The sequence below is a fragment of the Desmodus rotundus genome, chromosome 5 (genome assembly GCF_022682495.2).
Source record: "Desmodus rotundus isolate HL8 chromosome 5, HLdesRot8A.1, whole genome shotgun sequence".
Classification (NCBI taxonomy): Eukaryota; Metazoa; Chordata; class Mammalia; order Chiroptera; family Phyllostomidae; genus Desmodus; species Desmodus rotundus.
In genome coordinates this window covers 14,018,677-14,045,768 of record NC_071391.1, presented here as the reverse complement: position 1 = coordinate 14,045,768, position 27,092 = coordinate 14,018,677, and the positions used below count along the sequence as shown (strand labels likewise).

Sequence of the window (27,092 nt, the reverse complement as noted above, 5' to 3'; positions counted from 1 at the left end):
AGCTATATTACAAGAGACAAAGAAGGACCCAGCAATTTCACTTCTGGGTATTTTATCTGAAGAAACCGAAAACACCAAATGGAGAAGACATATATATCCTTATGTTTGTTGCAGCGTTAGGTTCAATAGCCAAGATATGGAAGCAAACTTTGAGTCCATCAACAAATGAATGGACAAAGAAGGGGTGCATATACGCCATGGTCGGTCCAGAAAGTATCCACCCATCGGCACAAACTTACTGAGCACTTGGTATGTGCCAGGCCGTGACTGGGTGCTGGGGGCCCAGTCCCATGAGCAGCCACCTGCAAAGGGGAGACAGGTTATCAACAAGTCGACAAGGTCGAATTTCAAGAGAGAGAGAAGAAAATAAACCTAGGGATGTGGAAGGAGGTGCAGGCTTTGTGAGAATCTGGCAGAATCCAGGCAGAAGGAACACCTAGGGCGAATCCCGGGGCAGGAAACCCTTAGGGAGGAGCGGCAGGAAACTGCCTGCAGAGTAGAGCCTGGGGAAGAAGCCCCAGAGTGTCCTAACAGGTCGCTTCCACTCCCCTGGGGGACGGTAATGCCTGTGTCACAGGACTGACGTGAGGGTTAGCTGTGATGAAGTTTGTGCAGCCACACAGCACAGGGCCTGGCACCGAGCATATACACTCAGTCAACAGTGGCTGCCCTTCATGGTCCACAGCGCCCACCACTCCCTCCCCGGCGGTGGCCAGGCTGGTGCCCAGGCGGGTGCGGGGGCGGGGGAGCGGAGGAAGAGATGCAGGCCAGTGCCCGGCACAGTCTACACCGTCTAGGAAAGGGTCAGGGATTCCAGGCCCTACGCAGAAGGCCCAGGTCACCCCTGTCACTCAGGTCTCTCGCCAGTTCCTAAGCAAGGGACAATCCTTACAAGGCCGTTTTGTCCCAGCAGTCGCTGGGCCAGGCCGGACCACCAGGACTGGGCAAGGGAGGCGGGGTGCGGAGTAGGGGGTGGAACGGATAGGAGAGCCTGGAGGAAAGCAGGACTCAGGTGCTCTGCGACTCTAGGGCAGGTCTCAGCGAGCCCCGCCCCCTGTCCCCAGAGCAGGTGTCCCCGCTTCCCGTCCCCAGAGGAGGTGTCCCTGACCTCCGGGGCTGGCATTCCAGCCCCCTTACTTCTGCGGTCTTTCATCCTGGGCCAGGGGCCAAGGCCCCTCCCCCAGAGGGAGGTTCAGAGGATATGGGGCCCCACAGCAACCCAGAGGGGGATGGGCTCGGAGCAGGTAGAGGGGACTAGACCTTCCCCGTTGGCGGCCCCGGCTTCCTCCAGCAGTCCTGGGGGTTTCTTGGGTTCCTCCCCCGCTGGACGGGGAAGGTCGGATGCCGGAGCAGGGGCAGGGCCAGGGCCCCTCCCCCTGGGGGTCTCCCCGCCCCTTCAGGTTCAGCCAAGCGGAGATGAAACCTGAACCCAGGTTGGGGGCGGGGCCGGCTCCTGCTCAGACGGGTCTGGCCTATTCCTCCACCCTTCTCCACCCCTCTCCCCCCCCCCCCACCCCCCGACCTCATGCACCCTGGCTGGTTTCTGGAAGGGTAAGGGCCGAGTCCCCAAACAGCTGGAGTAGGTGAGGTGGCGACTTAGCGCGGGAGCGGACCGGGCGGCCGTCGAGCCCCGCCGCCCCAAGGCCGAACCTCCTCTTTCCCTCCCGGGTTCATAGGGCCGGTGATGGAGTCCGCAGCCCGGGGTCGCGCCCCACCCTGAGAGCCCCCGCAGCCTGCCATGCTGCCCCGAGGGCGCCCCCGGGCACTGGGGGCCGCTGCGCTGCTGCTGTTGCTGCTGCTTTTTGGATTCTTCCTGTTCCGCGAGGATCTGGAGTGTGAGCGCCGCGAGCGGGGAGGCTCCGGATCCTTCCCCTGTGCGCTGACGCCACGTATTCCCCCAGACGGGCGGCCCCGGGGGGCTGCTGCCCTCGACGGAGACCCGCAGGTGGACCACCGGGGACACAACCGCTCGGACTGCGTCCCGCCTCGGCCGCTGCCTCTCAAGTGCGAGGTAGGTGTGCGCAGCCTCTGGTGGCCGGAATCCCGGGGGCGCCGCGCCGCCCAGCCCGGCCACCTGGGCACTTACGGGAATCGTAACACCTGGTGTTGGCTCTGGCACTGACCGGCCATCTAGGGCTGCCTCGGGTCCACACCTCCCCTTGGACTAGTCTCAGTTTCCCCACTGGTGAAATGACGGAGGTGAACCATTGCTTCCCACCACTCTCCCCTAGCTCGGGTGCCTGGTGGGGCTGCACTGCCCTACGCCAGGCCGGCCCAACCGTGGGGCCTCACCATCTAGTGCAGGAGGGGGCTGCTGCCAACCTCGCGTCTCTCCCCCAGCTCTTGCACGTGGCAATCGTGTGTGCAGGACATAAGAGCAGCCGAGATGTAATCACCCTGGTGAAGTCCATGCTCTTCTACAGGTACAGCCAGGTGTTGGGGGTGGGGGGGGGGCCAGGAGTGGGGAACAAAGTCGAGCAGAACCACAAAATTGGTGTTTCTACTTCTGAGCCTCTTGGGGTGGGGCTTGTCCCATGTTGTTCCTTCTGGGCCCTCCCAGCTTTCCTCCCCTGTTGGTCCCAAAGGAAAAACCCACTACATCTCCACCTGGTGACTGACGCCGTGGCCAAGAACATTCTGGACACGCTCTTCCACACGTGGATGGTGCCTGCTGTCTGGATCAGCTTCTATGACGCTGATGAGCTCAAGGCAGGAGCCCTGGCCCTTGTGCACCCCCCACCAGCACCCCTCAGCCCTCTCCTTCCTCCCAGGGCAAGAGGGCCAGGGGAGGAGAGGGTAGCATTGCCTAGAACCCCCAGTGTCACCACACCTCTGAAGCTCAAATCGGTCACCCCTCCTGGGGCTCACCTCTTCTCCCCACTCTGTCACCCTGAGTGTGGTCTGGTACTCACAGACCCGTCTCTGCCAGCTCAGACCCTGCCCTTCCCACCCACAGTCCCAGGTCTCCTGGATCCCCAACAAGCACTACTCAGGCCTCTACGGGCTAATGAAGCTAGTGCTGCCCGATGCCTTGCCACCCAACCTGGCCCGTGTTGTTGTCCTAGACACAGACGTCACCTTCGCCTCCGACATCGCAGAGCTCTGGGCACTCTTTGCTCACTTTTCTGGTGAGAGGTCTGGGGCCTTGCCCCAGCCAACCCCCCTCCCAGGGCTGCCCAAGCCCCACGGTGGCCTAGCCCTCCGTGGAGACCGGTGGCAGCCTCAGGCAGCTCCCTCATGCCCTCCCCTCCCAGACGAGCAGGTGATCGGTCTCGTGGAGAACCAGAGCGACTGGTACCTGGGCAACCTCTGGAGGAACCACAAGCCCTGGCCTGCCTTGGGCCGGGGGTTTAACACAGGTGGGGACAGTGGTGGGGGGGGTGGCTCCAGGGACTGGCTGGGCACAGAATGCTAGGAAGCCCCCCCAGGAAGAATAGTGCTGTGGACAGAACATTGGGAAAGGAGCCAGAAAACAGTGCCAACCGTGGCTGATGACTTGACATTCACTTGGTCTCCCTGTGCCTCAGTTTTCTCATCCATTAAGTGGGGATTTTACCAGCCCCGGGATTACCAAGTGTGAGAAGATGGCTGTGCCCTGTAAGCTGAGGTTTGAGTGTTAACAGGGATTGCCCATGCTCATGTCTGACAAAAAATGCCAGTAAGTCAAAAAAAATAGACATCCAAAATGCAGCTTCACGACCACCAGCCCCAAGAGCTGGGTGGTTCCAGGTGGGGATGACAACTTGTCCACGTGGGCAGGTGTGATCCTCCTGCGGCTGGACCGGCTTCGGCACGCCGGCTGGGAGCAGATGTGGAAGCTGACGGCTACACAGGAGCTTCTCTCTCTGCCTGCCACCTCGCTGGCTGACCAGGTCCGGGGGAGCCTTGCAGGGGGGTGGGGCAGGCTCAGGGCCAAGGTGAGATGGCTGTCTCTGCCCAGGACATCTTCAATGCCGTAATCAAGGGGCACCCGGGGCTGGTGCAGCCCTTGCCCTGCATCTGGAACGTGCAGCTGTCAGACCACACGCTGGCGGAGCGCTGCTACTTGGAGGCAGCTGACATCAAGGTGAGTGTGGATGGGTGGCTGAGTGGTGGTTGTGGGCCAAGGATGGGGACTCCTGCGCCCATCCCCCCACTGACACCCTGCTGGGTCCCAGGTGGTCCACTGGAACTCACCAAAGAAGCTGCGTGTGAAGAACAAGCACGTGGAGTTCTTCCGCAACCTCCACCTGACCTTCCTGGAGCACGACGGGAACCTGCTGCGGAGAGAGCTCTTCGGGTGTCCCAGCCCGCTGCCACCGGAGGCCGCGCAGGTGAGAGGCTGAGCCTTCCCTTGTGTTGGGGAGACTCTGTCCCTCTGTGCTCCGGTGGGACCCAGCCTGGGATGGGGACTTGTCCTCCTGCCCTGGCCCTGGTCCTCCCGGCCTCGACCCCCCCCCAGTTGCAGCGGGCCCTGGCACAACTCAACGAGGAGGATGCCTGCTTTGAGTTCCGGCAGCAGCAGCTCACTGTGCACCGTGTGCACATCACTTTCCTGCCCCACGAGCCACCACCCCCCCGGCCCCACGATGTCACCCTTGTGGCCCAGCTCTCCATGGACCGGTGAGGATGCTGAAGGCAGCCCCAGAGAGCACGGCGTGGGCTGAGACGGGGCATTTTGAGAGGCAGGTTTCACATGGTGAAAGGAAGGACCCTCAGCGCCTGATGCCTGAGGAATTCCAGAAGCTGGAGACACTGGACTCGGTAGAAAGGGCGTAGGCTTTGGGAACCAATCAGATGCCCCAGAATTCCCCTCTGTAGTTGTGGGATTGAGGGCAAGTCTTCCTACCTCTGGCCCTTAGTTTTCTCGTCTGTTAAATGAGAAAGCACCCACTGTGGGGGGTCGGTGTGAAGATTAAGTAAGACCAGCTCAAAAAGTGCTTGAGGGGTGGCCGCAGCAGCTAAGCTGGGAGGCATGTCCCCCTTCCCTGGGCTGACCGTGCCCCTCACCCCAGGCTGCAGTTGCTGGAAGCCCTGTGCAGACACTGGCCGGGGCCCATGAGCCTGGCCTTGTATCTGACAGACGCAGAGGCCCAGCAGTTCCTGCGTTTTGTCGAGGCCTCCGAGGTGCTCTCCGCCCGAAAGGACGTGGCCTACCACGTGGTATACCGTGAGGGGCCCCTCTACCCCATCAACCAGATTCGCAACGTGGCCTTGGCCCAGGCCCTCACGCCTTATGTCTTCCTCAGCGACATTGACTTTCTGCCTGCCCACTCCCTCTACGACTACCTCAGGTGGGCGAGAGGGGAATGGTGGGTGGGTGGGTGTGCTCGGGGCTGGGGCCACCTGCTGGGCCCCAGGTGACTGTGTCCCTGCTCCTTTCTGGGCCTCAGGGTCCTCTGTAAAATGCGGCTTGTATTAGGGCAGGGGGCCACACCCTTTCCCTGGGCTGCCAGAGGAGAGGCAGGGTACTGGGGCCTGCCTCCCGCAGCAGCCACTCACGTCTGTCTGCTACAGGGCAGGGGGGTGAGCTGGCCTGTGCAAGTCGGGTCCTGTGGCTACCGAAAGCTGGAGAATCACTGGGTCCGGGGCTGGGGACAGACCTGTTCACAGGGCTCTCCCCTCAGGGCCTCCATCGAGCAGCTGCGGCTGGGCGGCGGGCGGAAGGCAGCTCTGGTGGTGCCCGCCTTCGAGACCCTGCACTACCATCTTAGCTTCCCCAGTTCCAAGGCTGAACTGCTGGCCTTGCTGGACGCTGGCGCTCTATACACCTTCAGGTTGGAGAGGCCACTACTCTGTCCCTGTTCCCCACACCAGCCCCCACCACCCACGAGCTCCCAGCATCAGCCTGGCTCCCTGCCCTCAGGTACCACGAGTGGCCTCGGGCTCACGCGCCCACAGATTATGCACGCTGGCGGGAGGCTCAGGCTCCGTACCGCGTGCAATGGGCAGCCGACTACGAGCCTTACGTGGTGGTGCCGCGTGACTGTCCCCGCTACGACCCCCGCTTCGTGGGCTTTGGCTGGAACAAGGTGGCCCACATCGTGGAGTTAGATGCACAGGTGAGGGGATCCTCGCTGCCTCTAGCTTTGACTGGAATACCTCCAGGCCCCGGGAGCTCACTTTGTTTCATCGCGGTGCTCTGCACTGTTAGGCAGCACTACGAGAAGCCCCACCTTCCGTAGAACCGAAATCATCCGCCCTTTGGTCTGGCTTTTGCTCTTAGAGCCTATCAGATAAGCCTGTTCCCCATCCTGGAGGATGTTCCCCAGCCCAGGTCCTGACCATGGGTCTGTCCTACCCCCACAGGAATACGAGCTTCTGGTGCTGCCAGAGGCCTTTGCCATACACCTGCCACACACCCCAAGCCTTGACATCTCCCGCTTCCGCTCCAGCACGACCTACCGGGACTGCCTGCAGGCCCTCAAGGAGGAGTTCCACCAGGACTTGTCCCGCCACTATGGGGCTGCTGCCCTCAAATACCTCACTGCCCTGCGGCAGCCCTGAGGACCCTGACCTCCCAGGGCTGGGCCTGTGTGGCTCAACCCTGCCCTTGGCCTTGGCCCTCACACTCTCTGTTATTTAAATTATTTAAGGTCTCTCGGAAGGTCTGGGGTGGGGCCTGGGGGCCTCCCTTTGCTGCTCTTGGAGACCTGGGTTCTAGTCTCCCTCTGCCCCAGCTGGTTTGGGGCCGGTTCCCCCATCCTCAACTCTGCATTCTTTTTTCATAGTGTTAGAAGCTCTGTTTCATGTTTTTCTTCATTTGGGGCATGAGGGTATCTGTGAGCCCAGGGAGGTGCCTGGTGGTCCTGAGTCTTTCCAGGGTCATAGGAGGACCCAGCCATCCCACTCCCCCCATCCCGGGCTGGGACTGGCATGTCTCACCCACCCTCCCCATACCCCAAACCCAACACCATGAGGCCGAGAGACTTTATTTGGCTTTATTTAGTAAAATGTTAAAATAAATAAATACAAATTGATCAGCTGCTCTGTATCCCCCCCACCCCCTCAAAACAAAAATCAAACAAACAAAACAAAAACTTTGAAGCACAAAACTCCAAATACAAGTTCTACCAAGACTGAAATCACAAAGGGCGCGGACAAGAGACAGGTTGGGGGCTGGCCGGCTCCTTTCTGCTCAGAGCTTGCTGACCTCTGGCTGCCTGTCCTGTCCTGCCTGGCTGCAGCTTACTGGGGCAAGGACCCAACGACACTGGAAGGAGGGGCGGGGCCAAAGGCTGCGGTGGGGGACAGTGAAGTCCTCAGGGTTCAAGAAGGGCCTTGTGGCAAGAGGGAGCCAGTGGGATTCGTGAGCTCTGCTCTCTCTAAAGGGGCTGATTCTAAACCACCCTGGCTCCCTGCAGGGGTTAACTCCTAGCTTCCTCCCCTTCACATTTGTGGGAAGGTCCCAGCCTTCTCGGGGAGCTGCCCCCTCCCTTGGCAAGGTGCTGACACCAAGAATGGCTCTAAGTCGGGTGAGAATGGGCCTCCTGTGTCCTGCCAAGGGTGCCCAGCCCAGGGGCAGGGGCGAGGCCCACAGTCGCTCACGTGGAGCAAGGCTGCTTCCACCTGACAGAAGCCTTGGAATCTGGAGAACCCAGAGCCTGGAAAACATGCCTAGGCCACCGTTCATCCTACCACCTGAAGAGACTTTTGCCCCTGGAGTAAAAGTCTCCTGTGAAGCCCTTTGGATAAGTAAGAAAGACCACACCCTAGAAGGGAGTGCAGGGAGGAAACCACTTAGGGTGTGCTGCATCCGTTGGGAGCGAGAGCCCAAGGGGGCACTGCGGGCCCCAGGACAGGAAGTGTGGGAGACAGCAGAGAGGCAACTACACACAGAGACAGATGAGTGGGAAACACGGTCACCCTCCTGGGAAAGGCGTGGGGCAAGCAGCTGTGCCCATTCATGCCACCCAGTGAGCCTGAGCTGAGCAGCAGCAGGGACAGAGCCACCGTCCCTGGAGGGAAACGGCGCTCAGATGGTACCAGCTGGAGGCGGCCTTGGCCCCATACACGGCTCCCTGCCAGCCGCAGCCAGTAGCTTTGCCCCAAAGGCCTGATGCGGAAGGAAAGAGGCAGAACTCCGGATGAGCCCAACAGAAGTGAGACAAGACCCGGCAGGCTCCATGAGAGAAAAAGGACCTGCAGGCCACGTTGGCAAGAAAGTGAGCTGAGCAATGGAGAAGATGACAGCAACACGACCTCACTGCCCCCAGGGAACGGGGGCGCCTGAGCCACAGGACAAGGGCCCCACGAGGGGCCAGGTGGGCAGCTGCCTGGCCCCAGACCAGCAGAGCCTGGCCTCTGAAGTGACTACAAAGCCAGCCGGTCTCGGGTCTGCCAGCTGCTATGCTCAGGTGTGGGGAGACGACGAGTGGGAGGGAGGAGTGGCAAGTGTGTGTCTCAGGTGGGCACCGGCACCACAGGTCTGGGGGCCAGGGGCTTCCCTTGGCAGGGCAGGGAGGGAAAGGGAGACGGTGACCGCAGGCTTTTCTTTGCAGCAGGGTGTTTTGAAATTTGAGTCCAGAATGTGGGTTTGGGGCAGGGTTGCATTTTTGGCCTCCATACTAGCTGACTCCCCAAATGGCTCCTATCTGAACTTCAGGAAAAGTCTACAGCCCAGCTCTAGGCACAGTCAAGAGGGGGCCTGCTCCCAGCAGCGGGCCATACACTGGTCCATTCCCAGCTGTGCCCCCACCCAGAGATCCTCGGGCGGCTCCTTCCTGAGCGAAGGCCTCTAGTGATGGTTGGTTTCCCAACTTCTCTCAAGAAGGAAGGTAATGTTGGCAACCCCAGCTGCCGGGCCCGGACAAGTCGAGTGGGAGAGCCCTGAGACAGGCCCACGGCCTGCCGCCAGCTGTTCCCGACCAGACACAGCTCCTTGGCTAGACATAGCACCTTGGTTTCTGCGTGAAGAAAGGGAGCTCCTCTCTGTCCCCCTCAGGCAGCCCCTCAGCCAGGGCCTGACTCTGAGGCCTGCTCAGCCACTTTCAATGCCCTCTTGTCACCTCTCTGGGGAGATGCATGAAAATCGCTGGTACAGGTGAGACTCCTTTCACCTAAGAGGTGTCTCGTTGTCGCACTTGCTTTCAGGATCCACCTTTGTCTCTCTGGGTCTAACTGGGTGAGGGAGGAATTAATGGGACCTTTGCTGCCCCTCCTCGACTCTGGCTGTGAGGAGGCATGGGGTAGGCTGGGGAGACACGTGCTGGGAGGGCTTGGGACGCACAGCCTCTGCCTCCCTCCCGCTGGCCGGGTGCACAGTGGGCAGAGGACTCCAGCGGGAACACACACCTGACAAATGCCACTTCCCACAAGGCAAGATGACAGAAATGGTCCGAGCCTTTCAGAACCCTGCTTTCTAAAAGAGGGGGCAGGCCAAGGTGCACAGAGATTCCAGCCCAAAGTCACCCAGGAAGCTTGTGGGTGGGCGAAGTGGAGAAAACTCCATCTCTGGGGCCTGGAGCCAGCAGGCAGAGAAAGGGACTGGGAATTCAGACCTCTCTTCAAAGGCAAGACAGACACAAAGGCCACCCTGGGGCTCTCTGTCTCAGAAACACCATGTGACCTAAGAAAACGCATTCCTTTGTTCTTTCTAAGCACCTAGGGCCGATGCAGCCAGCATGCCCCCTGCGCCCTCCGAGAAGGCAGGGTGCGTGGGAACCAAGGAGCCTCACCGGCCATCTCCTTCTGAGTCGTCCCCCAGGCACTCAGAATGCTGGTGGCAGAAAGACCAAGAGCAGCACCAAAGGAAGGGATCTTATGTAGGCACCAGCCTTTTGCTCTAGCAAAATCCAAGGGGACAGTGGGCAGGGCCCTGACACCATCCACACTCCACTTAGGCTTCAAAAACAGAAGCCCGGACCCCTACACGAAGAAGAGAGGGCGGTCTTCTCTGAGGAGGGGACCTGCAGGAGAGCCCCGCCCCTGCCTGGCAGGGCGCAGCCGGCAGAGGTCAGAAGTCACGGAGACTAGCCCAACAGTCTTGAGATACAGACACAGCAAAATGCCATCGTGATCAGCAGGTTCTGTGCTAAAAAATTATAACTACACAGCATTTTCTCCAGTTCTGACACCTTTTTAATAGAAATCACTGTTTTTAGGAAACAAATAGCACTTTTGTAATTTTTTTTACAATGTTTCTTACCTTGATCTTAATTTAAGTGACACTAGGAAGACCTCAATATCTTTTATTTTTCTTCTTTAATTAAAAAAAAGTTGTTGCGTTTCCCCAGATACAAAGATTCTGCCCTTGCATAAAAACGGTGCCCCGAACGATGACACAAGGACTCACACGGACTCACTGGACCTCACTGACACTACGGCTCCTACGCTACCATGCAAGGTCTCGACTACCTTAATTGGACTGTCAGCCTGAAAAACAGCTTTGCTATTCCTTATTTTAGTTTTTGTTACCAAAAAAGTAAAATAGACAACAAAATAAAACTTTTGTTTTAAAAGGAAGAGAGAACAAAAACAAAAATTGGAAAAAAAAAAAGAAAGAAATGTCTCCATTCAATACACACACACCTGGGTCGCGTGCTGCTTCGCTCAGGATCTTCTCTTCTTTCTTATAAATATAGAAAAGGGATGGAGCTTGTTTTCAAGTAAAATCACTGATCCACCTTTTTTCCTTCCTCGACACGCCCTTCTTCCCTGCCCTGGGCAAGGGCCACTGAGCCGGGCTCTGCCTGTTCTCGGAGAGGGAAGGAGACCATCACCCACGGATGCGCGCCAATTTGCCAAAGCAGGGAACCTGGGGGTGGCGGGGGCGCCCACGGCAGGGGAGCAGAGTGCGCAGGAGAAGAACCCGGTGGCTGTTCTAGGTGCCCACCTCTCGGCACACTGTGGCCCACCACGGACAATAAGAAATACTGCTTGTTTGATATACTTTTCCCACCCCGGCTCCCTCCCATTCTCTCCCCATCCCTCCTCTGGGCAGTGGGGTTGGTTAAATCTCGATTTTCCTTTTTTGGTTTTATAGTAGTGAAAGTTTAGAAACAGGAAAAGCCCACACACTCTTTGGACTTGTCTTCTCTACCTAAATGAACGGCTCGGCAAATAAGGATCTGAAACCTGCTCTCCTCCCTCCGCCCGTCCCTGCTCCCCACCCAACAAAACAAAAACAAACCCATGGTGGCTGTGGAGGCTGCTGCAGGCACACACTGGTGTATAATAGAGAGAGTAAATATATTATTTCACTTGGCATGGTGCTGGCAAAAAACCTCCAGCTGGCACTATTTCATGTAACATGGTCCAATCTTTGCATGTACACACAGAATAAGAAGGATCAATTGGCAAACTCTGGTGCCACCTGGCACAAGCATCTTCTCTCTCTCTGGAACCAAAGAACCAAAAGAATTCTGTACTTTCCAGAAGAAATCCGGCTTTGCTTTACTAGAGTCTTCAGTGTTTTGCTCTCCTTGCCGCCGGGATCCCGTGGCTTCTCCTAGCAGGGCTCTGTTATTTAGTCTCTTCCCCCTGGTTACAGTTCGCTGTGCAGCTCTGAGAGGGGGGGGAGGGGGCCGGTGTGGAGGTGGCAGCGCTGGCAGGGGGGGTGCAGTCCGGGCCATTGGAGATGGCCCCCACAGTGGCCTCAGAGTCTACAGGTCTGGAGAGGTCGATGCCATGGATGAGGCGGATCAGCTGTTTTACCTTCTCCAGGGAGCTGTGCATCTCCTTCTGCCGGGCCAGGATGCTGTTCTTCATTTCCATGCATTTCTGCAGCAACGAGAAGGGCGGTGCACTGAGCGTGCGGTGTGCTGACTGGCCTGCCAGCCTCTGCGGGGTGGAGGATCCTCGCTGGCTAGTGTGCATCCCCTAGCCCTGTTTTCCACACTGGAGTGGATGCTACTAACCCAAGCAAGGGGGAGGCCCCGGAGGCAAGAGAGAGGGCAAATGAGTGGTTTAAAAGCCAACTGTACTTGACACTAGGACTTAAAACCAAAGGTGAATTCCCATTCTAATACTACAAAATAAAAGTCATTTGAAAAACAGTTCCCACAGCTGTGCTGAAGCTGCTTTGGCAGTTGTTTCCACCGTGCCGATGGGTGCCAACAGACTCAGGACCAGACTGAGCTTTCTGGAGCAGGAAACAAGTCAGGGCTACCCAGACCCGACCGGAGGGCCTACCAAAGACCACTCGGGCAGTGAGAACTTAGAGGCAGAGCCTGGGGCAGGACAACGATGTTTAGAATCAGACCTCAGCCAACAGACCCCTTCTGCTCATCACTTGTGGTCTTTTGCACTCAGCCTCTCACATCTGTTGGCTTCTGTTCTAGGCAGGGAAAGAGATGGGAAACCTGCATGGTGGGGAGGGAAAGCAGGTGAGTGGGACAGCTCAACTGTCACCAAATCCAGGACAATGCCTAGTGTCTGTGAGGGCTGAGGCTACCTCGCTCCAACAAGGGGCACCTACTCAATGGAAAAGAACTTGCCCCTGTTGGGAGGAACCCCTGGATCCCTGTTACAAATACAACTCTCTCTCCCACCTGGACAGGGATGGCTGGGCAGTATTTACTTCCATACTTGTCTCTAGAAACCCCTCTTCCTCAGGCTGATCAGGAAAACCTGGAAATGCAAACAGCGCGGTGTGGAAGAAAGGGTGGAAGGGAAGGGCCATGTGGATGGACCCGCAACTCGGGTGACCAGGAAGGCGCATGTGCAGAGACCTGGTCTGTATCTGCCCAGCGTCAGGTGAGGCTCCACGCTCCTCCCAAACACGCTCAGGAATGCACCGGCATGGTGGCTACCCTGTTGCAGCTGCTGATCTACCTCATCAGCCTGGAGATTGGAAATTCTCACTCTCAGACCAAAACCAAGAGGATGTTCCAGAGCTTGGCTAAGGCACCATCTTTACCCCTGGCCACATGCACCTGAGGGCCAACTCTAACTAGAGGCAAACTTTGTATCTGCCCAAATTGATTGTGTTAATCAGCTAAAGAATCTGAACCAGCCTTGGGAAGCCACATGAACTGTTACTTACACGGGAAGTTCTGTTACCTCTTGTATCTATCACTGAAGGCATGAGGTCTACTTACACTTATAGAATTGCTGAGCTGTTTCACCTTCTGCTCTAGCTGTTCTCTTTCTTGTTTTAAATCTGAACTCCATTTAAGTAACTTCTGTTTCTCTTCTTCTTTTGCTGAAAAAAAAAGGGAACCATTTTTAAGAATAAATTCCTCGAAAAGGCCACTGTGTTCAGAATGACTGGGCCCCACGGCCAGTGTGTGGACCCCACCCACCAGAACGCCCCGGTGCACGTGCAGGCACGCTGAGGAAACTGTCAGTGGCCTGGGCCTGGTTTAACATGCGCAGGATCTACTTCTCATTTTTCCTTCCCAAGACAGTGCTGCACAACTTTCCACTTCATTCATTAAAAGCTTTTCATTTTTAACTTTAAGTTTCCTTCTGAAAACAAAGCAATACTTCCTTCGAGTAACTTTTTTTTAAACAAGGAAGATTACACAAAAGGGGTTATGGGTAATTCTTTACCTGCTTTGTAGGCGATATAGGAATGAACAATTGCTAAAGTTCCAGGCCATGGAATTGCTTCTTCCTTCTTCAGCATCTGAAAAGATTTTTAGACTTTTACCTTGAGAAGGAGGTATAAATGCACATCCACTGTGTAATTACAAGCAACGGTGTTGGTAAATTTTTGTAGCTACTGGCAGACAAAAATCCAGGAATGATTACAGTGGCAAAACCCTGGTCTACAGTTTCTGGACTACGAACTTCCAGATGTCAGCCTAAGAGAATGAGATATGAAGCAGGAAGAGCCAAGCTACCTGAGTCCCGGCTTAGAGAGAGGCTGGGACTTGGCTGGGCATTCCTTTCTTTTCATACGTGCCGCTGACCCCAATGCCCCCCCACAGCCAGAACCACCAGCATTAGCTGCAAGTCTGCACGATGTCCGCAGCCACGGCAGTTTCGTCCTTGACCTGAGACGGGCTGCCTGTCTCGGTTTTAACTTTATATGTCCCCCAAAGACAGCCTGACAAAGGAAATAAAAGTATCAGCTCTATATACTAAAGTATACTCTAGATCCCCTGTGGAAAATGATCAGAGGGTCGCAAAGCAGCAACTGGGAGAGAACAGAGAGAACTGTCTCTGCTAACTACACCCGGAAGACAGCGGGAAGAGGACAAAGACTAGGAGGGGAAACGCAGAATTCTCTCCAGTCAGAATCCCAAAACACCAAGCAGGATCCCAATGTCTGCCGAGCTACTGAGCCTGCTTATTTATCATTTATAATTTGCCGACTTCCAGAAAAGACTTGAGACCACTTACAATAAAAATGTTAATACACATGGATAGCTGAGAAAAAGAAATCAGAAACTGAACAGAGAAGGGGGAAGAGGCTAGGACAGCTGGTAACACAGTCGTGTGTGGCAATGCTTGGTCCATGGCGGACCACATACACCTCAGCGGTCCCATAAGGTTCTGATGGAACCGGCAAATTCCTATCGCCCAGTGGCGTCATAGCTGTTGTTAACATCGTGGAACACATATTCCTCACGTGTCTGTGGTGCTGCTGGTGTACCCAATCTACGGCACTACCAGTTGTACAAAAGTACATACACCTATGTACATGATACTTGATAATGATAACACACAACTATGTTACTGTTTAGGTATTTGCTATACTATTTGTTGTTATGTTAGAGTGTATTTATTAAAAACAAGAAGTTCGCTATAAAACCGTGCTGTGTTACACTGGCCTCAGCTCACATCTCTTGTGTTTCCTGCGTCTCCCAATCGCATCATTTCCTCTCGTGCTCGGTTTAGTCTCATGCTGTTTTGCACGGGGATGCGCTGCAGCCAGGAGCAAGAGGCTACACCACACAGCCTGGGCGTGCAGCACAGCGAGGTGCGTGTCAGTGCACTCTGTGATGTCTTCACGACAAAAGTCACCCAGTGACATTTCTCAGAATGTATCCCTTTCACTAAGCAGTGCAGAGCTCTGTGCGTGCTGTTCACGTCCACGAAACGCTGAGACAGCGCTCTGCAGTCAGCTCTCCAATCCTGATGGCGACGCAGGGGAAAGTGACACTGGTCATCGGAATGAAACCACCAACTGAGCACTGCCATTGAAGAATTTTATTTTCAGAAGAGTTTCAAAACCATATAGTAGGTTTGGACCATTCTTAAGAGAGTGAAGCAGAAAGTCCTATGGGCTTTTAAGGGTCAAGGTAATGGGAAGATAAGTCTTTTCAAATAAAGGGAAGCAGTTACAGTGTCTCCACCAGTACACGGATGACAGAAAGCCTCGGAAGAAGAGGCGCCACTCCCCCAGCTCCAAGGGCAAAGGAAGTCCTCCCGACTGCAGTGTCTCTCTCCCCCTTGGCCCCACACTCTGTCCGACCCCCCACAATACCTGGTCCTGACATCTGGGACAGATCCACATGCCCTTGGGAATCGTTTTCAGAGGAGGGTCTAGGCAGTCCAGATGATACACACGGGAACACGTGTCGCACATCAGCAACTGACCGCTTTTTCTGCAAACGCTGCAAAAATCCTCATGGATATCACCCTATGAAATTGAGAAGAAAGGTAAGAGAAAGGACAAAATGGTAAAGTATGAATGCTAACATGGACATTCTGAATACATACAACTGCTTCAGGACAATTAGCTCTGCCCCTCTAACATGTTACAAGAGTATTCAAGAAAAGCACAAATGGCACAAGCCCCCACCTGCCCCATCCAGCCGAGGTTCCCTGGGCAGGGGCAGACTTCTTAATTTTAAAGTAGACTTTATAGGAAAGCTCTGCAGTTACCTAGGCCACAGTTAACTTTACAGGTGACAACTCAGCATTTATTACGTTTTGGTGGAGCCCAACCCATAATCAGAAAGTGTAAGACACTGAAATCCGTTCATCAAAGTGTTCTAAAATCAATTATACAAACGATTCTCATTACCTATCATTTCTGGAGGAAATTGAGAGGGATTGGGAACAACAACAGACAAGAAATGGAATTTTACTAAACCCTTTGCTCAGGGAGAAAAAAATACAGTGAAATTTCAAATGGGAAAAGATTAAGTCAGGAGTCAATTAAACTTATATAAGCTTTCTAGTATGAAGGATTTAAAAGCCAAGACAACAGCTGACAATGTTCTCTCTTAAAACCAGATTCTGACATTTGCTGTTCAATGGACCGTTCTATTCTGGGCGGCTGTAGCCTTCCCAGTCAACTACCGCACCAGGTGAGCAGAGAAGAGCGCCTCTGTGCGCTCTGCCTGCCCGACCCGCTCAGTAAGCCTGAGTGCTCAGGTAAGTCTGCTGGAGCCGTTTGAACAGAAGGCACCATGAGAAAAAAAAAAGCAGGTCTATTTAAAATTTGGAGAGGAGAACACTGCAGAAGAAAAAGAGGGATTAAGCAGGTATTTTTCAGCAAGTCAATCCCTAACCTATTCTCTGAACAGAATCAATGCTGCTGAAGACACCGGGGAAGGGAAGGCTGAAGGGACGTGTCAGAGGTGAGCCAGCAAAGGCGGTGCCACAGCGAACACCAGACTCCTTTTCACTTCCAAAGTGCTGTTTCAGATTTCTAGGCTATTCTGCCAAAAGGCCTAAATCAGAAACTGTGCACAGGAAGCAATGGTGCAGACAGCAATGCTTGATTCTTCCTTTCCATGCTTATAACCCTCAACTACTGCCGCGGAGGAAGCGTATCTTCCCAGACCTACAATTTCTCTCCGGGAAAGGAAACTTTCTCTGTAATTCACTAGGGTATCCAGCAGCCTAGAAAACCAGCTGAGAAAGTTATAAGATAATCAGAGTGTGGTTGGATTTTAACCTTTCTTAGTAAGAAAATGTTACCTCTGGGCATTTCTGAGTGAAAAAGATTCTCAGTACATGCGCAAAAGCGCTGCCTGAGAATGCAGTCTGGCAGCTCACCTGCCAGCACTGACAGCGGTGCGGGCTCATCCCACTAGCAACCGAGGCTTCCTTCTTCATTCTTAAAACCAGGCTGGGGTGTTCTTCTCTAGAGAGCTAGTCTTTCTTGAGCCTTAGCCCCCTGTTTTAAGTCTGCATCTTTAGGAAGCTGATAAAAATTCTAGAGTTTCAGAATGTTTCACATGCACCACAGACGAAATTAGCAGAGATGAAGGAGATGAGACAAAGTGGACATTTTGTTCAGAGGGGCTATTTGGGTAAGGAGTTCTGCTCACTTTCCCTTGCTCCTGAAGCCGGAGAACATCAAGAAGTGGAGGACGGAGAGTACATAAAATAAAAATCACAAAATTCCTTTCCAGTTGCTGAAGGAAGAAAAACAGACTTCTGTCCTCTTCACATGGCCTACCGCGGCAGCTCTTAATCTTTTCGGTGTCAGGGTCCCCATTACGCTCTTAAATTTACTAAGGACCTCCGGACCTTGAATTTACTAAGGACCTAGGGGGGTTATATATACATATGTGTGTGTGTGTGTATATATATATATATATATATATATATTTTTTACTGTATTAGAAGTTTTAAAACGTTCAGTTTTGAAATAATTACAGAACCACAGGAAGTTACAAAAACAGTGCACTGAAAAAATCTGAAACCCCAGAACACATGGGGCACTCCCCCTGAGCCGTCACCCTGTCACGTAGTGTCTGGAAAACTCCACCGCTCACTCCTGAGAACGCGAGTGAGACTGGAAAAGAATGGTGGATCACTGACATGAAAATAGTTTTGATTTTATGGGCCCTCTGAAAGAGCCTCAGGGTCCTCCAGACCAGACCTGAGAACGACTGCCCACAGAAATGAATATAAAATGATATGTATTTCATCCGCACAGAATTGGTTCTTTGCTTAAACAGAGCAGAAAAGGTCCCACAGAGGTGCTGTACCAAAAAAGCTTGGGCTTTGCTGACTCACCAAATCCTGACCATAAACTAAATGGTAAGTAGAAAGCTGGCTGACCCATGATTCTTTGCTAGGAGCTGACGACATGTGCTTTTTAGAAACACCCTGGTTCTATCAACTGCAACTTCATCATTTTATAAAAAAAATTGTGTAGCTCTGTCGACATATCTTCCCTTCTCATAAAAATGATGATAGTGGCAACAAGGTACATCCTGAGGATCAGTGCCCAGCTGAGTCTTGTATTAGCAACTCCTCTAGATGGTTATTGATCTCCAGGAAATGCCTGCCTCTCAACTGTTACTGTTTAATTAATGTTGTTGGGACTTATGCCGCCCCGCAGCAAAACACAGCGCCCTGTGCGTCAGTTTTAATCACGGCCACCGCTGGGATACTGTAAAAGTAGAAGTCAATTATCGTTTTTCAAGAATCCATTCCACTAGGTTTAACCTAGGAAGTTACCAACCTATTTGGTGGTTTTAGAAAAGTTTCCTTTTACCTTTAGATTTCCAAAAAGAATGGTATTTGCATTTTAACACAAAACCTGGCAGAAGCTTTTAGTTTGTGGTTGGATCTGAGTGGATCCTTTCAAGAAAACCATTTTATAAAACCCGTCAGCTAAAAATCACAAAAAATAAAAACAACATTGTTTCAGAGAAAGACTCACAAGCAGAACCAAAGACTCATCTGTCCCCAGCACTGCGTGCCACCCTGGGGGAGAGCCCCACCCAGAAGCTATGAGCTGTCAGGCCCTTGGCAGTGCTTTCACTGAGAAAGAGCTGGGAAAAGCTGGTGCCACCAAATTCACAGGGACTCCTGGTGCTGGTTACCAGGCCAGGCAGAGAAAACCTGAGTCAATTCCTAAAGCCAAAAGTCAGGAAAGCTGGATGAAATGCTGAAACTTGAGTGCTAGGGTGGGTCTACAGCCACCGTGTTAAAGGAAGGAAACCTGTCAGAGAACAGACTCTTTGTGACCCCGTCCTCCAAAGAGGATGCTTTCTTTGTTGTTTCTGGAACTTTAACTTAGGATGTGCATGCGGCATTCTTTTGCTCTTTGGAGAGGGGTAGACCTTTACTAATACTAAGAACCTGCAAATCAAAGGGACATTTTACCTGAAGGTGATCCTAAAGACGAGCTCCGTGATTCACAAAAGAAATGGGACACGCCAAAACTGCTACTCTCATCGTCTCCAGTAAATGGCAGCTTCAGCCATTCACCGTTCACCCTTGACTGTCCTCTTTATCATACCCCATTATTTAATCCTGCTGGCTTTTCAAAATAGATGCAGATTCCGTCACTTTTCTCCACCTCTACTGCTGCCACCCTGTTAGGCCAAGCCAGCACTGGCTCTGCTTGGACGACCGCAAAGCCTCCTCCCTGGTCTCCCTGCCTCCATCCTTCCTCCCCATAGTCTCTTCTCCGGATTCCACACAGCGATCCTTTAAAAATCCAAATCAGTTCTGCAAACACCTTAAAATAACAAATGCAGGCAAGAACTATCAAAGGATACTAAACCACTGGATAACAGTTTGTTGGGGAAGTGGGTATGTACACAGACTCAAAGCTGCCTCCACCGGAGGAAACTGACACCCATACAGGTGGAGAAATCTGACAGAATCTATTTTAAGAGAGGAAACGTTAACATCACCAACAACGGGGTGGACTGACAACACGTGCCTCCTGCTGTGACACACTGAGGGCGACTCATCACCACTTATCTAGTGTCCCTACAAAAAGGCACAGCTCAAATCCACTCTTGAGGGAATGTCCCTCCGGATGGGGGACGGAGGGGGATGCTCTACATAGCAACTGGCCTATCTTTTGAAAACTATCAATGTCACAAAAGACAAAAGAAAGGCTGAGAAGCTGATCCAGAGTAAGGAGTCTACAGAGACAGTAAGTATCAAGAGTGATCTTGGATTGCATCCTGGAGCAGAAATAAGAAAGTGCCACTACGGCAGTAATTGAAATAACTGAGCCAAAAGAAGAAATCTGAGTACGAACTACATACCATGTCATAACATTGATCAATAGTAACATTTCTCAATTTGGTAACTGTATTGTGGCTATCTGTATCAGAGAATATCTTTATTCTTAGGACATATAAAGTATTTCTGGGTGAAGATTCATGATGTCTGCAATATCTTTTTAATCAGTTCAAAAAGGAGTGTGTGTTCATGTATGTGCATGAGTGTGCAAATGCTTCTGTGTGTGTGTGTGTTAATGTGTGTTGTGGGTGGGGGGGAGAAGTATTTGTGACCAAATAGTAATAACTGGTCCATCTAGGAAGGGTATACATTGGCTCCTTGTGTTGTTACTGTAACTGTTTTGTAGGTTTGAAATTGTTCAAAATAAGTTAAAAAATTACATCACACTTTCACTCAAAACCCTCTAGTGATCTATTTCAGGTACAGTAACAGCCCCAAGGCCCTGCAGCTCTGGGGTCTCATCTCCCACTGCCCCAGCTATCCTGGCCTCTTTTCTTCCACGCTCTGTACATTTCTCCCTCAGGGCTTCGGCACTGCTGTTCCCTCTGCATGGAATGCTCTTCCCCCCTGCACTCCCCTTCCTATCAGAAAGGATTTCTCAGGATTCTTCATAAAACAGCAACCTCTTGCCATAACTGCTTATGCCCCTTGTCTGTCCCATTTTTTCACAGCACTTGTCACTCTCTGACACTCGTGTTCGTTTGCTTATCACCTGCCTCTGGCCATGAAATATGAGCTCCCTGGGGGCAGGGAGTTGGTTTTGTTCTCTCTTCTGTCTCCAGCCCCAAGAACAGTGCTTGCTGGAGAATAATGCTCAGTGAGTGTTTGTTGACTGAATTCACTGCTTTGTAAATGCTCATTTAAAAACTCAGGGCACTAGTTGACAGGCCTGCAGTTTCTGGGTGAAGGACCACTAAGTATTTGACACTTTTTCTGGAATCTGGTTCTAACCAACTCTGCTGAAGAAAGCTGCTTTAGAGAGTCTGCCATTTCTTGAATCCTACTTGAAGCTGGAAGCAACAACTGCTAGGGGAACACGCAGCTTGTTCGCCTCCCCCTCCAAACACGGATGATGGCAGCCTGCACACCTTTTGATGATATGAGCTGACTGCCCACCCCATCCTCCTTCCTGAGAACTCATTCACAGCACATGAAACCCGGACTCTGAGCACTCCGACTGAGCCTCCTGATGTTGTATTTCACATGATCTCAAGGACACAGCAGGACCCAGGGCCCCTGCAGTAGCGGCCTTACTGGCTCACAGTGTCCTGTAGGGGTTACTGCTGTTCCAGGGTTAGTCAAGGAGATGCAGCTGGTAAGCAGAAAACACAGGGTAACTGTTTCCCCGACTGGAGCTCTCAGAAACACAGTGAGCTTTTCCCGAGTTACTTACGTCTGTGGAGGTGGGGCTGGGCAGGGACACAGGCTGGACAGGTGCAGGGAAAGTGAATGTGGTCTCTGTCTTTTCATTTTCAGGGGAGTCAGGATGACTGGATGGGGGGGATGTTGGGGTAAGGGCTCCAAACCCCAGCACTGCATTGTATTTTGGAGGACGACCTATATACCAAGAGAAGGGAACAAAAGGGGAAAAGGGGGAGGGAAAGAAAGGGGGAAACATGATCTTACATACCTTTGGCCAGTGTTCCTCATTGGCTAGCATGGAAAAGGAAGTGAGGTAGCAGACAGAGGTTAATACCACAGTCCCGAAGAGAGGAAGAGAAGCAAAGATTTAAATGTCATTAGAAACAACTGCATGAGTCTCAAAAGAAGGGAGGATAAGAGAGAACATGGAGAATGACAGGAGGTGCTGGGTCATGTTGTAGGGCCTTGCCTGGGCAGATAACAGTGACGTTCCTGGACAACTGCCATTTGAGATTTCTTGTGCAAGAACCAGAGCCCCTGGGGGCCAGGGCCAGGAACAAGACCTCCCCATGTCTTCTGCATGCTGTTCTCTAATGTTTCTCTGCAACCGCCATTCTTATAATAATGATGATCCTCAGTTCCCTCAACTGCATTTACTTAGGATTTCTGCTTTTCCTTTTCTCTCCTCCCTATTTTTTTTTTTTTTTGTCATTTCACCACTTATAAGGATGGAGAAAGGTGAATCAAGGAGACAAAATTCAAGTCAACTATTCTACCCTTGCTGGTAGAGCTAGTGAGAGATCCGTTCTAGGAGTAGCTGGAACCTAAGAACTAAAAAGATGTCCTGAGCCTAAATATGAACTGAAGCAGGTCTGGACTCGGGTGTCCTCCCCAGCTGATCCAGCACTGTCTCCCCGCTTTCTACCACATTCTGGTGAATGACATGGTGAACGACGTGTCTAAGAACTGGGACTGTTCCCCATCTCGGGAAAGGCTGTCATCCGCAACACTGCTGACTGAGAGACCTGATTTGAGCAAGAGTATTTTGAATCAAACTTCATGGCTACAGCGTATTGATAAATGAACCCTAATGGGTGTGGAAAGTCCAGGCCAACTACTCTTGCCTGATAGCGTCCTGTCTTCTAAGGCCAGGGACACAGCTTGTAAGCTGTGCATAAACAGACGTGTATGCCCGGAACACCAAAGGGAAATAAAAAAGAGCCAGAGAAGTGTACAACTGCCTACGAGCACCCGTGGATGGTTCGCAGGATCATGACTTTGCCAGCAGTTATGATTTATACCAAAGTTATGCACAGGAGCCCTGATTCTGTCAGACGTAACCCAAACATGACCGATGTGTGCTGAACTGGGAATGTCTGCTGTACAAAGGCGGATCGTACTGGTTTGCCTTTTCTGGGGAATTTAGTGCTGTGAGAAGAAGTGCAAGATGAATGCTCTTTGTTTACCCACTGAAGGCGTGTCCTATGCACTGGGAATGCAGGCTTTCACCCTCTGACCTTGGTACAAGACGCCAAGGTCTTTCTGGCTCATTTAACCCCTGTCCTTGTAGTAGATACAGCCCACCAGCAGGCCAATAAACTGTGGCTTCTGGCTGGGGGTTCTAAAAATCACTCACAACAAAACAAAACAACACAAAATAACCTGTGACACTGATTACTGTGGCCCAGGAACTGATATGAAGCAATGGCTTAGGGTTTCTCATCTAAATATTTTTGACCACTTGGCAGGACGGGGCCGATGCAACATGAGAATGGGTCACTAAGGGTGGGTACGCTAGCTCTTTGGGGCGGAGGCGGCAGTGGTACAGCTGCAGCCCTCCCCAAGGCAGACAAAGGGTCGGGATGACCTCCTAAGCTTCCGGTAGCTCTGAGATTGTGTGTGCATATGCAAAAATTAGTATGCTGCTCCACTCCCTCTGCAACCTTTCTAGCTTGAAACTATAATTCAGGGACACATTATCATGTGGAGAAAGGGACCTTGGGATGTATTACTGACATCAAGGAACAATTTCAGAACCTTGTTTATGAGCTCAAACCCTGAGCCATTAGGACCTATTTAGACCTGCATAGTGAGAGCTGCTGCTGCTGCCGTCTCCGCCCTAAGCGTGAGGTGGACCGCCTGCCCAGGGGAGGCCAAATGCGGAGATGGAGCTCTCTAGGCATTTCTGCTCTTGGAAGCCTGTTTGACAGTGACCTTTCTTCTCACAGATGCTAGGTTTTCAGTGTGGCTCCCTCGCCCCTTCCTGGAAAGTCTGCAGCTCCCGGAAACGTAAGAGTGATGGTGCTCTGGTCTCTCTGGCAGCAGGATGACTAGACACCACTAAGAGCACCTTGGCAACAGCAGTGCTGTGTTCTGCTCAACAATGCTAAAAGGCTTCCTTTTACACAGTGTTCTGTTCACTGTGCTGTCCTCGTGGTGGCCTGGTGGGCTTGGGGCAGAACTGCTGCACTAAGCCATTCCCCTGAGTCAGCTTTGCTACCATGAAAGGCAGCACTTGATTCAGTACACAGAACTCTAATAAGAAATCTCACTCTCTTTTCCCCCCATTCTTAGAGAATAACAACAACAAAACTATTTTCAAGGGAAGAGGGAAGAAACACAACACAGAAAGCAAAGGCAGCAGCAAGGGCCAGATGTAAAAAGGTACTGACCTCTCTTCCGGGTCCCAGGATGCATTGTACTATTCAGGTATGTGACTGCACTCTTCTTACGCTTTGAGGATTGAAGAAGGAAATGTGACTGGTTGAAGAGCATGGTTACTACTAACGCTGGCAAAAGCTAAAGACCAAGCACAGCATGCCTGTCAACATCCCAACCTGTTAGTGCCAGTCACCCCAAGGTCTCAGTGCCAACATATTTTATTTTATATACTTGGCTCTGAGATAATATTCCAGAGAGTTCTTCCTCTGCTTCAGATGATAACTAAGTTGAAGCCAGAATGAGTTAGATTTTTAAGAAAGGTTTGTATCTGTTCAAACTTAGGGAAAAACTAAGGGGAAAGCAGTGAATAATAAAAATGAAATAATGGAATCAGCCAGAAAAAAACCCATCACTTCAGAAAGCTGGTTAAGTACAATCAGGGTGCTGCTTTAAGGAGGTTTTCAAATAGGAGGTGCTGAACAAGTCACAAATGAAACTGGAACAGAGAGGGAAGGGTCGAGTGCTGTCCGCGAGTACCTCTGGCTCAAAGACTGCTCCACTGTACACTGGATTTGCCGTTGTTCTTCTTTTTCGCTCTTGCCTCTTGCTTTGGATTTCTTGGGGAAGCAAAATGTTTGAATTAGAAGAGAGATATGGAGAACCTCAAAAACTTAACTTCATTGTTTTAACTGTTGGTTTTCTCATGACAAACTAGAAACGGGGCACAATCTCTGTTCCGTGGCAGCCTCAGCAGAGGCAAGCCCACTGCAAATACATAGGTCTGTCTACTGTTGCCTCTGGGAAACCAAGACCACGCTGTCCCACAGCGAGGCTCTCTGTGACTGAGAGCTTAATGGCAGACAACACTTGTAAACAAGCTGTCCTGATTTATTTTTAGATCACTGTAATACAGGTGTGGATGAACTTTATCCACAGACCTAGACTGAATTAACATAGTTCACCATTCTTCAATTTGGAAACCAAGACAGGTACAGCTTTCTAGCTGTTCTTAAGATTCTGATAACCAAGAGTCATTGAAAATACAAAGTCCGAGGGGCATTTGCTACTTCATGCTGTTGGGGGAAAACACCCCTAAGTGAATAGAAGTCACCTTAATCCAGGCAACCGGATGGTTTGCCCACAGTAGTAGTGTGGATACACAATGACAGGAAGGGGAGGGGATGAACAATAGCAATTTTTACTCTATAAAGGAAATAAGTCCACAGTGATTGAATAATACTCTATTTGTGTTTCAGTTTCCTATTCCAGCAATGCAATCAAACACCGTTTTCAGGAACACAGCCCTGAGCCAGAAGCGAGGCAACATCATGAGTATGTTCTCTTACCTTCTAGATGGTCATGTGTTACCAACCCTAGAGACACCATGAAGGCAAGTTTCTGTGCCAGAGAAACAAAAGATGAATATGCTTTAGTTTGGGTTCCCACAAAGCCAACTGCATGTTCCTAGTTAGAGTCCTAGGGAAAGGCAGCCCCACAGGCTGGTGCCTAAAGGAGGCCAAGTTCAGGTGGACAAAGAGCAGGACGGGCTCTACTCTTAAAAGCTACGAAGCCACCCTGCAGCCTCCTTGTCTCACAGGGACCCAAACCAGAAGGACAAGGGCCTGCATCTACTTCCTCAATGACAGAAATCAGCATCTTGAGTGATCAAAGTTTTTTTACCCCCCAGAAAATCCTCTTAGAAGAGGATTTCCTATTTGAAAAACATGCAGAGCCTCCCACACAACAAGCTCAAATTCTATGTGGTGCACTTGTCGTGATAAGTCAGAGTGTCTTACGTTTCTGCCACCACTGACTGGACAATGCAAACTGAAAGCTAATGAGTTTTAGGAATGATAGCAGGTGGCTCTGCTTAATACTATGATTTCTCATTCAAATACTGGCCTAAAACTTACGAGCATTCTCTGACTAGATTGATTAGGATACTGCACCCCAAAGCTGAAACATCAGATGCTTAAAGTTGGACACGGCAACAGACTGATGCCTACTTTGCTGTCTGGTTGCGTGTGGTCTGGAAAACAGGTCTTCCTTTCCCACGGCACCACTGCATGTGGCTCCTATGTACGCTGAATAATGTACTACCAGTTCCTTACGCCGCTGAGTAAAGAGTATCATTAATTGCTGGGAGACAAACTCTTACAGAATTATTTTTACAACACTTTGGTCTTAAAAAAATCCTGACATTTCATTCTCAACATTAAATATCATGATATTTTGGCCTAACATGAGAGGTTCAGGGTACTCAAGATAGAGTTTTATGAAGACACAGTCCTTGAGGAAGCCACTGAAGAACATAAAAATGCCCTTTACTGATCCTCAGATTCCTGAAGAAATGTTTTTTCCCCCCTTGTTTTTCTCCCATCTTTTTTAAAAGATTTTATTTATTTATTTTTAGACCGAGGGGAAGGGAAGGAGAAAGAGAGGGAGAGAAACATCAGTGTGGGGTTGTCTCTCAAATGCCCCGGCCCGGGGACTGGGCCCAAAATCCAGGCATGTCCCCTGACTGGGAACTGAGTTGGGACCCTTGGTTCACAGGTTGGCACTCAATCTACTAAGACTCATTAGCCAAGGCTGCAGAATGTTTTTATTTTATTTCTTATTCCAACCTTAGGTGGGCATCTCTCCCCCAACAGCCAGAGTGTTTTACAAAAAAAGTAGTGTTGCACGCTGCCCATTTTCTGCCGTGCACATTGAAATGGCATACATTTTATGGCTGCCACATAACTACACTCCTAATTTTCACTATTCACTCGAAACTTAATCAAGATTAGAAGGCTGTCTACCAGCTGTTCTCTGTTAATAAAGCAGTGTGAGCACTGCCACTTAGATGCACTTTCTTTAATCGAGTGACAGAACCCTTCTTGGCCATTCACATCCAGCTCATCTTTGCCGGTCTGGATCAGGAGGTCACAAAGAATCACTAAACAAAAAAAAAAGTCCCCTTTTGTGGAACAGCTTTTGCCCATCTGTGTATCATACGCAGGCCAAGGACCAGTCTGCTCTCGTTAAGGCGGTGGTCCCGTCCAGCGAGAGGTGAAATGCCTGCTGCTACCCGTGCTGGCGGGGCCTGCTTGCCACTGCGCCACTGACAGGAGACGTCCTGGGGTTCTCCTCATAAGGGAATCTTGCTGATGGCTTGCTCTATTTTTTTCTCCAAGTATAATACTTATTATTAACTTTATGGATGATTTTACAAGTTTCTCAGCAGTTTGCAGGACTAGTCCTTTTTG

General features: G+C 51.5%; 2 protein-coding genes across 26 annotated transcripts in view; one reads left to right on the top strand and one right to left on the bottom strand.

Annotated features, from left to right (window-relative positions):
* Nucleotides 1–1,591: 1,591 nt before the first annotated feature.
* LARGE2 (LARGE xylosyl- and glucuronyltransferase 2) lies at nt 1,592–6,959 on the top strand. The gene is made up of 13 exons (XM_045193933.2): nt 1,592–2,011; nt 2,341–2,423; nt 2,586–2,709; nt 2,957–3,128; nt 3,255–3,359; nt 3,760–3,872; nt 3,941–4,066; nt 4,158–4,313; nt 4,442–4,602; nt 4,995–5,273; nt 5,607–5,756; nt 5,846–6,041; nt 6,289–6,959. Exons 1-13 carry the CDS (start codon nt 1,739–1,741, stop codon nt 6,484–6,486), a joined length of 2,136 nt encoding a protein of 711 aa, XP_045049868.2. The 5' UTR covers nt 1,592–1,738; the 3' UTR covers nt 6,487–6,959.
* Nucleotides 6,906–27,092, bottom strand: part of PHF21A (PHD finger protein 21A) — a 174,442-nt gene continuing 154,255 nt past the window's right edge. For 16 of the 25 annotated variants that reach the window (XM_045194234.2, XM_045194233.2, XM_045194237.2 and 13 more), the window contains 8 exons: nt 25,191–25,242; nt 24,382–24,461; nt 23,856–23,916; nt 21,215–21,474; nt 15,356–15,511; nt 13,474–13,549; nt 13,020–13,123; nt 6,906–11,700 (listed from right to left, as the gene is read on the bottom strand). In XM_045194234.2, coding sequence (XP_045050169.1) covers nt 11,443–11,700; nt 13,020–13,123; nt 13,474–13,549; nt 15,356–15,511; nt 21,215–21,474; nt 23,856–23,916; nt 24,382–24,461; nt 25,191–25,242 — 1,047 coding nt within the window. In that variant the 3' untranslated portion in view covers nt 6,906–11,442. The remainder of the gene's footprint in view (nt 11,701–13,019; nt 13,124–13,473; nt 13,550–15,355; nt 15,512–21,214; nt 21,475–23,855; nt 23,917–24,381; nt 24,462–25,190; nt 25,243–27,092) is intronic. The other 9 variants (XM_045194243.2, XM_045194245.2, XM_045194244.2 and 6 more) reach the window with 2 other exon arrangements.

What these genes read in the sequence shown, in the direction of transcription:
- LARGE2 (XM_045193933.2), top strand. Translation starts at nt 1,739, where the DNA reads ATGCTGCCCCGAGGGCGCCCCCGGGCACTGGGGGCCGCTGCGCTGCTG. An exon ending in GGGCCGGGGGTTTAACACAG is followed by an intron (nt 3,360 to 3,759) that starts GTGGGGACAGTG and finishes CCACGTGGGCAG; the next exon opens with GTGTGATCCTCCTGCGGCTG. An exon ending in GCCCAGCTCTCCATGGACCG is followed by an intron (nt 4,603 to 4,994) that starts GTGAGGATGCTG and finishes CCCTCACCCCAG; the next exon opens with GCTGCAGTTGCTGGAAGCCC.